Genomic DNA, 10608 nt, shown 5'->3' with positions numbered 1-10608 from the left:
GAACGCGTACATAAAGACGGAAGCAGAGCACGAAAGACGACTCCTCTCAGCCCTGCAAAATGGAGCCCACACACATCAAAAAAGATGAGTCAGCCCTATACGACTTCTCATCTGGGTCCTACAGGACTCAGGAATCTTGCCACTTGCCCCTGCCCATACCCAACACTGATGCCAGTTTTATTGCATCCTGGATCCACAGCAGGTGCTGGCAGCAGTCCACCAACTGCGGTAGGCACATCAGCTGGGGATGGTGACACGGGCAGCCCCAGACAGCGACAAAACTGGCTGGCTGAAGAGCAACCCAGTGAGCAGGGCCATGCTGGGGAGGGCAGGGGAAAGCAGCAAGGCCAGCGGCTGCTCCTTTCTTGCTTCCCCTCTGCCTTGCAGATGAACATGTAGATGCAGATGGAAGGAGACCACGCAAGACAACTCTTCTCAGCCCTGCAAAATGAGGCCCACACTCTTCCAAAAAGATAAGTCAGCCCTATACGACTTCTCATCTGGGTCCTACAGGACTCAGGAATCTTCCCGCTTGCCCCTGCCCATACCCAACACTGATGCCAGGTTTAATGAATCTTGGATCCACAGCAGGCGCTGGCAGCAGTCCACCCAACTACAGTGGCTACGTCAGCTGGGGATGGTGACACGGGCAGCCCCAGACAGCAACAAAACTGGCTGGCTGACAAGCAACCCAGTGAGTAGGGCCATGCTTGGGAGGGCAGGGCTAAGCAGCAATGCCAGCGGCTGCTCCTTTCTTGCTTCCCCTCTGCCTTGCAGGAGAATGCGTACATAATGAGGGTAGCAGAGCACGAAAGACGACTCTTCTCAGCCCTGCACAAAGGAGTCCCACACTCTTCAAAAAAGATAAGTCAGCCCTATACGACTTCTCATCTGGGTTCTACAGGACTCAGGAATCTTCCCGCTAGCCCCTGCCCATACCCAAGACTGATGCCAGTTTTATTGAATCCTGGATCCACAGCAGGTGCTGGTACCAGACCTACCCAATGCAGTGGCCATGTCAGCTGGGGATGGTGACACGGGCAGCCCCAGACAGCGACAAAACTGGCTGGCTGAAGAGCAACCCAGTGAGCACGGCCATGCTGGGGAGGGTAGGGGAAAGCAGCAATGCCAGCGGCTGCTCCTTTCTTGCTTCTCCTCTGCCTTGCAGGTGAACGCATAGATGCAGATGGAAGCAGACCACGCAAGACAACTCTTCTCAGCCCTTCAAAATGAGGCCCACACTCATCAAAAAAGATAAGTCAGCCCTATACGACTACTCATCTGGGTCCTACAGGACTCTGGAATCTTCCCGCTTGCCCCTGCCCATACCCAACATTGATGCCAGGTTTAATGAATCTTGGATCCACAGCAGGTACTGGCAGCAGTCCACCAAGTACAGTGGCCACGTCAGCTGGGGACAGTGATACAGGCAGCCCCAGACAGCTATGAAACTGGCTGGCTGACGAGCAACCCAGTGAGCAGAGCCATGCTGGGGAGGGTAGGGGAAAGCAGCAAGGTCAGCGGCTGCTCCTGTCTTACTTCTCCTCTGCCTTGCAGGTCACAGCCAGGCACAGACGGAAGCAGACCATAAAAGATGCCTGTCCTGAGCCTGGTAAAATTGAGCCCACGCTCTTCAAAAAAGATGAGTTAGCCCCAAATTCCATATCATCCTGGTCCTACAGGACTCAGGAATCTTCCCACCTTGCCCCTGCTTGTACCCAACATCTATGCCTGGTTTAATGTGTGCAGAACCTTCAGGAGGTGCTGGTACAAGACCTATCAACTACAGCAGCCACGTCAGCAGGGGACAGTGCGACGGGCAGCCCCGACAGCGATGAAACTGGCTGGCAGAAGAGCAACCCAGTGAGTAGGCCCATGCTGGGGGGACACGGGAGTTCAACAGGGCATGCGGCTGCAGAAGCAGTCCAGAAAAGATGACCGTCCTGAGCCTGGCAAAATGAGCCCGCACTCTTCAAAAATAGAAGTGAGCCCTTTTCCATGTCTTATCTGGATACTACAGGAGCCTGGAAGCTCCCCAACACCTACACTGAGTTTAATGTAAGCAGGACCCAAATCTGGTGCTGGTACAAGACCTAACAACTACAGCAGCCACGTCAGCATGGGATAGTGAGACGGGCAGCACAAGACAACAACAAAACTGGCAGGCTGACGAGCAACACAGTGACCAGGGCCATGCTGGGGAGGGCAGGGCCAGGAAACAGGGCCTGCAGCTGTTTCACTGTTGCTTCCCCTCTGCCCTGCAGGCCACATCGAGACACAGATGGAACCAGAGCAGTAAGGACAACTGTTCCTTCCCCTCTGCCTTGCAGGTGGGTACACAGACACAGGCCAAATCAGACCAGGGAAGGAGACTCTTCTCAGCACTGCAAACTGGTGCCCACATTCTCAAAGAAAGGTAAGTCAGCCCTGTGCCATTTCTCATCTGGGTCCTACAGTACTCTGGAATCTTCCCTGCTTGCCCCTGCCCCTATCCAGCATTGATGCCTGGTTCAATGCAGCCTGGATCCACAGCAGGCGCTGGCACGAGACCTATCAAATGCAAGTCACACAGATGGAATGAGATCACTAAGGATGACCATTCTGAGACTTGCAATATGGTGCCCACACTCTCAAAGAAAAATACATCAGCCCTGTATGATCCCTGAACTGGGTCCTATAGAAACCTGGAAGCTCCAAACCTTGCCCCTGCTTGTGCCCAACATTTATTCCTGGTCTCATGAAACCTGGATCCACAGGTGGTGCTGGTACCAGACCTACGCAATGCAGCGGCCACCTCAGCTGTGGATAGTGAGACGGGCAGCCCCAGACAGCAACAAAACTGGCTGGCTGACGAGGAACCCAGTGAGCAGAGCTATGCTTGGGAGTGCAGTAAAGGGTAACGAAGGATGCAGCTGCTCCTTTGTTGCTTCCCCTCTGCCTTGCAGGTGGGCATTCAGGCACAGACGGAACCAGAAAAGGAAAGATGACCGTTCTCAGCACTGCAAAGTGGTGACCACACTGAAAGACAGGTAAGTCAGCCCCAGATGACTCCTCTTAGGGGTCCTACAGGACCCTTGAAGCTCTGCACCTTTCCCGTGCACATACCCACCATTTATGTTTGTTTTAAGGTCAGCCCTAGAGAACGAGAAAACTGGCTGTGTGACGAGCAACCGTGTGTGCAGAGCCATGCTGGGGTGGGCAGGGGAGGGCTACAGGGTATGTGGATGCTTCTTTCTATCTTCCCCTCTTACTTGCAGGCCACATCCAGACACATTTGTATCCACATCAGTAAGGATGATGGTTCTCAGTACTGTAAATTGTTGCCTACTCTGTTCATGAATGATAAGTCAGCCCGAAATTGTTTATCATCATAGTCCTAAAGGTCTCAAAGCTCCCCATCTTGCCCCTCCTCCTTCCCAGCATTTATGCCTGGTTCAATGTAACCCATACCCATAGTTGGTGCTGGCACCAGGCCTACTGACTGCAGTGGCCACGTCAGCTGTGGTTGGTTACACAGGCAGCCCTAGGAAGCGACAGAACTGGCTGGCTGAGGAGCAACCCAGTGAGCAGGGCCATGATGGTAGGTCCTGGGAGGGCAGGCAGCTCAAAGTTGTCCACAGAGACAGGCAGCTGCACTCCAGTCATCTTATCTGATTGCAATTTTTTACAGCATTTAAAACAAAATAAATAACCCCCAAAATCAAGTTTCTGATTCATGAAACCTTTTCTACTTCTCTCTTGTGCCATTCTTAAATGGGAATCTTTCAGTGTGTTTTCCTTATTTTCCTTTTTTTTTGTTGTCCTTATTCCTTATATTTTCTTTGTATGTGTTCTTTATGATAACTCATAATAGAAAGAGACTAGGAGAAGAAATTGATAACTAACGAAATAATGAACACAAAATCATTCCCTCAAAGCACTGAATTTTTATCTAAATGTTGTTATGTGATGAAACAGAATGACAGCTTTCAAAAATATGGCATCTTAACTCCAGAGTACATTTTAAAAGTACCATCTGCAGGCAATACAGTGCAGATAAACAGATGTTGCAGGAGTACAAAGCCCGAGGAAGGGAAAATGCTTTGTCTATTCTAAGGTTAATACATCTGAAAAGAAGTAACATATGTTTCTCTGATGAACAGAGAGACTCGGAAATGTAACAATTGCTGATGTTTATAAATAGCTATTGAATAACTAACACACAGTTAATATCTGCTTTTTTTTTTTTTGCCTCTCCCTCCCCCGCTTTTTTTAAAAAACTTTCCTTAAGTACAGTAAGTAGATCAATTAGAGGAGGACTGCAAGTTCAGCATCTTTCTGTGTAGCATTTGCTGTTTATTTTAAGTGGAGAAATTCCCTACACTATCTTTAATCTGCTCGTGTTTTTTTCCCCTTGTCCAAGAATTCCTCATTGAAGTGAACACTTCTGAAATACGGAACACTGGCTAGCTTAGTCCCACTTACTAATGGTCCTGAATTGATTCTTAATTAGCTGTAGTTTTGGATGGAATCCCATTAAAATAGCTGAGTGCTTCAACAGGAAAGAAGGAACTGGCAAGTGTGCTGTGAGCTCATGGGAGCTGGAGTGAGCTTGCACCCACAGTGGCAGCTATGCAAAATACAGTGAGATTCAAATCACGCTCTGTGCTCCTGAGTGAACACAAACCTTCATCCTCCATCCGTAAAATATATATGATGAAGGCAGGCATCACAATGCAGTTAGAAAAACTGCGTTCTTCCAATGCTCTTTCTAGACTCTTCTTAAGGAAAAGAAAGGATACTAATTCAGAAGGCTATGAAATCTTTTCAGTAAATCACTGAATCTTTTCTGTATATTTACTATATAATTTCTAGCCTTCTGTTTATATTCTAGAAAGCCTCTGGGAAGCAAAAGATTACATTTTCATGCTTTTCTCTCCAAACAACTGAGTAGTTGCTATGAACTGAATCATATATTTGTTTATGAACGGAGTCAGAGGTCACTGTACAGGTATTGCTTTACAATTTGGGTTTAATTATAGAAGAGTGGGGTATCAAGAAAACAAGCTCTTCTAAAGAATTATCTGGAGCAAGTGTCCCTGTTGTTAGGGGACAGTGATGTCACGTGAGCAGCTTTTGTATTCAGCAGCAATAATTCACTGCCTGCATGTGGGGATTGATCCCAGCTACGGTATCCCCAAAGGAGTCTCCACTAGGCATGGGCTCACATACTTTGATCTACAGATTAACATGAGCAGGATCACAAGCCTTTGTCTCTTGTAAACATTGTATGTGCCTAAATTTGTATCCAGCAAAAGGCTGAGTCTTGTGTTTATTTGGGTAATGAATTGCAGTAATTAATGCATGCATTGATTCCTGTACTGACTCTCCCCTAAAGGCCATTTCCATTTTTAATTTATAGAAAACGCGTACAATTCCTTTAATCAGAGAATAGTCTGGAATCTAAAATAAATATAACACAAAAAATACTAAGTGGAAGTGATATTACTTAGTAGAATTAAGGTAGAAATTAAGGTAGGCAAAATATGTATTTAACAATGTGTTAAAAGACATCTGAGGAGCAATGCGTGTAGGAATATGCTTTTGCAATTTTCAGGGCAGATCCAACCCGATAATCAGTGAAGCATAAATCCTACTATTTTAGTGAACAGATTTCCACTTGTTTCAGGGCTTAGTTTGGCCCCTAACACATGAACAAATTTATGTTATACATTTCTATTAAAAGATGTGTAGATGCTTTATTCAGACTTTTATCCATCCTTTTGTATTGAGAGACACTGCCATTTACTAACTATTGTTGAGGAGAAGATTCAAAGGGACAACGTGTGCTTCCTTTAATGAGTTGTGAATACTTTTTGTCTGCTAAGTGCTAGAGCAGCAGTAAGCATTGTGCAAGATGAAAAATGCAAACAGCCTTTCCCTCAAAGCCCTTCATCCCCAAAGCAGTTTATGAATACATTTCAGCCATCACCTGATCTTAAACTAAACCATTCACAAATGTGGCATCAGAACAAAGCAAAATTCAAGAGCAAACCAAACAACACATTTTAGAAATAAAAAGAAACAAATTATATCAGATTTTTTAAAAATTCCTGCAGCGCTTTTAGGAACTAAATTTTTTTTTTTTTACTTGGAAAATGCATGCCTTATATCATACAGAACTTCGTATATATAAAATTTCCATATAACTATATTTATAGAAATGTGTGTAAAATACACCCAGGAAAGTATAAAAATACAGCATTATAAATACACAGCAAGGCAGATGATGCTGTGCCAAGGAATGCAATCTAATATTTTTCTGAAATGTACAGGTAATATAAATTAGAAAATACCCCACGATATGTATGCAGCATAAAGGACACAAAAAGAAAGAGTGATTTGGAAACGCACACAAACTAAAGGAATACCTGATTAACCTTTCACTGACTCCTGAGCCACGTGATGCAAAGCTTGCCTTCCTCCTAGAGTGATGGCTTTAGAAGAAGATGTTAAATTTAACCTCTGGCGCAATGATAAATTGACAATAAAAAATTCAATGGCTTGGTAATTACCAATCACTTTGGACATCGGCAACATTTTTCAGTTCTGTCAGTGCTCATTGGCACAAAAGCTTCAGCTGAAATTCTCTCGATCTACCTCTTTTTAACTTTGTTTTCATGATGCAGATTAAATCTGCCACCCTATTACTGATTCATTTTCCTAATTTTTCATGTCTGCACCATGCCCCAGCTGCACTCGGCTGATAATTGTGGAGCCCAGCCCTGATGATTAACATCAGAAGAATTAATTATGCCTGCCATTAAAATTCCAGGTTGCACATGGTGATCAAGAAAAATTAAGTTTCTCTAGGCCTCTAAATCATTTCACCTTTGAGGAGAATGATAGTGCCTCGACAGCTAAACTGCAGCCTGCGTTCCAGAGAAGGTCTAAACCACACACCCTTTGTGTAATTCACTAAATGCTTTCTGAGTTATTCTCACTGGTTTATTCCACCTGCTAAAAGGATTTACTGCTCCGCAAATAAAGTGAACTAGAATATCTAGCTGATTGCTCGATTCCAATATAAAACACCTTTTTCCCTTCCATTCAGAGACTCTTTGAGGGTATCTGTTATATTAATGTATAGATTAAAAGCATCACACAGATCTGGGCATAGACATGGTTTCTTATAATTGGTAGAGAATTTACTTTTGTCCCAGTTACAAACCGAAGGGAAGTTATGATTCTAGTACTAGGTAAAGACAATGATATTTCTCAGAAATTAATTGTAAATGAAACATTCCTAAGATCTTTAGGCTAAGTAGTAATGAGAAAGGAAAAGCCTGTTGACTGACTCATTATGAAAATGGTTTTTGCACAGAAAACTCAAAATGTACTCAGTCTAGCCTACGGTACAGAATTTACTAGAGCTATAAAGTGTAAGATGATATGCATTTATCATTTTCTACACTGTGGTTTGTTTTCAAATTTTCAGAATCAAGTATATTACTGGTTTGCTTTAGGAGACTACAAGGAGCCACATTTTGATAAATGGATGTAAATATCTTATGTCAAATGGTAAATGTCACTCACAACCGTATCAAGTTTATGCACAAACTACACATCGTATCTTCTTTGCTTGTTATGTTTAACCAGTACCACTACAGTGAAACTATTTAGATGTAAATATTCTTGCTACTTTTGGTAGATGACCGATTTCTAGAATAAACTAAACAAAATCAGACCAAAGAGCAGCACAAGAGCAGTTATCTTCCCCTATAAAATATGTTATAAAATGGGAGGTCTCAGTGCATTTAGAGATTAACTTCTACGGGAAGTCATGTGTACGGTGAAATAAGAGAAAGACCCCTCAGTTTAAAACTTAAATCCTTGAGTTTAACGTGAACATCACTGCTATAGCTCAAGAATATTGTATTCTATATAAAATAGGCCATTTACAACCTGTGAGGACTTTATTGCATTGTCTCACAAATGACAGCTAGCATAGTATTCATGATTAAATGAACATTTATTGTATTTGTAACAGTATTCCAGGAATGCCATAAAATGAAGCATGAAGTCATCTATTTAAACATTTTTAAAACATGTCTTAACTGAAAGCATTGAAAGTATCTCCTTACAAGACTTTCAGCTAGATCCAAAACCTTTTCCTTTCTCCCTCAGGACACAAGCGATAACTCAAATGTACCAAGATTTTCTGCAAATCACAAAATAGAGATACAAGAGAATAGTCAAATATGTTGTCAAAAGCCTACAAAATAAGGTGAGAGAAGCGTGAATGTATTTATTGTCTTGTTTCAGATATCCATGTTGAGAGAGCAAATGAAGTCCAAGAAGAGGCACACATGACAAGCGACACAATGAAACAGGATTAAAGCACTGGTTGCACTTGAGTGAAAGATTAAGTCAAATGTTTTCTGAAATAGATCATTACTCCAAAATACAAATTCAATTTTCTGAGAGTATGGCTACCAGTCAATATATTTAGCTGACAGGAGGTTAATCACAGATTTTGTTTTCAAGACTTAAAAATCTAACAGTAACATTATCAAAAGCGATGGTACTAATTTTGATAGATTTAAAACTAGCTCCAAATAAACTTGCTATGTAAATACATAAATGCTGTATCAAATTCAAGATCAGCCCAGTATGAACTTTGAGAGAGGATTAGCTTCACTGCATCTGGTCTTGGGAATGGCAAAAAATAGCAATTCATCCTCAAATTAGCTTGAAAGGGATCAAGCTTTGGACTGGGGAAGAGGAGGATTAGTGTGTTCCATTTCCCCCAAAATAACCAACAGCTTTTGTTCAGTTTATTCCTATCAGCTCACAAATGAATCTTGCTACATTTGTGAACATTTCATCTACCAGTCAACCAGAATACAACAGATGTTGAAGCGTACAACAGTACAGCACTAGTATTGTCTCAAGTCACAGAGTTAATACGCAGTTCAAATCCAGGCTCTCATTTTCCCATTTTTGGGAACTTGAATATTCTGTTTGATTAACTCAATAGCCAGAAAGAAAGCTTCAGTCCGACTCACATGCAAACTATTTTGCCTGTAAGATTTCGGTTCTCAGACTCTTAATTTTGGCTAATGCTAACTTCTACTCAAAACTTCACTGTAGCACAGAGAGAAGGAAAATACTTTATGTCAGGAAGAAAAGGGAAGGGGAACAGAGCAGAAAATCTACTTGCAGAAATAATTTTACGTAAGTACAGTAACATGAATTGTTTTAAACTGTTGGACAGCAGCTACATGAAGTAACATTGCTTCTAGTCAAAACTGAGATTTACAGTCTAGCTTTGCAACATACCCATAATGATTTGATGATTAGCTATAAATAGCAGAATTAAGCCATATCCCATTTCTAGATATCTTAGGCAAATTTATCTTGGGATTTATTTATCAAAGGTCAGTGGCTCTGTATGAAATATATTAGGTAAAGAAATCTATGAAATGTTAAAGAGATACAGTTTCAGTTTTCTGTTGCTTAGTCTTTTTTTTTTTTTCCTAAAAATAAGTGTCCCACCATTAGGTAAACAGTATTTACCATAAAAAAACCATTTTGCATTGTCATTGATAGTCATCTTCTTCCATCCTTTAATCTGATTTATTTCACTGATCATTCCAATTGCATGATCAGTGAAATATGTTACTACATGACATCAATAGATTTTGGCCTTTAATCCTTTGATAGTAATTCCTACCACCACATAGATCGAAAGCCTCTGCATCTGCCATCCAAATTTTCAGTAATGTGGTTTTCTACATTATCGTATTACAAACTTGGATTAGATATACAATGCGCTCACCTTTAGCATAGAAATATTACAACAGCTATGCCTGAAGTACAATAAGGCCTTCAGCCTAATCTCTTCTGCACTTTCTGTGATCTTTTTGGTATGACTACTATTCATTGGTTTGAGTCTGCACTTGAATCTTGCTTTTTAACTTACATGAATTTTAGCTATTATATATTCACATTAACTAGACCATGAATTTGGACCCACTGTACTAGATGCAGTAAAACACAGCAATTTTATTCAGTTCACTTTCAAAGATGAGATGATTGACACTGATAGACCAGCAGGGAAACACGAGAAAGCAATAAGGCTGAATTTTCAACACGCTAGGCTGTGTCATTAAGAAGTTTTTGTAGCCTTTACACAGACAAAAAAGAAATTTTTTAGGAGAATAATGTGAAGAATTCGTTCCAAATGGAATGAGAAGCATGTTTGTCTTTTCTTTGTTATACGCGAACTGAAAATAGTAAGAGATGCTTGTAGTACCGATATCTCTTCTCTGATATCTCCTATGAATAAAGACTGAGAGAGTTGGGGTTGTTTAGCTTAGAGAAGAGAAGGTTCCAGCAAGATATTAGTGCAGGAGAGCTTAAAAAAAAGATGGAAAAAAACTTCATCCAAGGCTTGTAGTGATAGGACAAAGTGCAACAGTTTCCAACTGAAAGACAGTAGATTGAGATTGGATATAAGTAAGAAATTCTTTAGTTAGAGGGTGGTAAAGCACTGGAACAGGTTACCCAGAGAAGCTGTGGTTTTCCCATCCCTGGAGGTGTTCAAGGCCAGGCTGGATGGATGGG

At 41.8% G+C, this 10608-nt stretch overlaps 1 protein-coding gene across 1 annotated transcript; it reads left to right on the top strand.

The window, feature by feature from the left end:
* LOC110400223 lies at positions 449-3688 on the top strand. The gene is made up of 5 exons (XM_021399935.1): positions 449-694; positions 1750-1863; positions 2331-2416; positions 2757-3029; positions 3129-3688. The coding sequence occupies exons 1-5, from the start codon at positions 449-451 to the stop codon at positions 3337-3339; spliced, it is 930 nt and encodes a 309-aa protein (XP_021255610.1). The 3' UTR covers positions 3340-3688.

This window comes from Numida meleagris, chromosome 5, assembly GCF_002078875.1.
Source record: "Numida meleagris isolate 19003 breed g44 Domestic line chromosome 5, NumMel1.0, whole genome shotgun sequence".
Taxonomy (NCBI): Eukaryota; Metazoa; Chordata; class Aves; order Galliformes; family Numididae; genus Numida; species Numida meleagris.
Note: the sequence above shows the minus strand (reverse complement) of the source record. Positions and strands in the feature narration are given on the sequence as shown.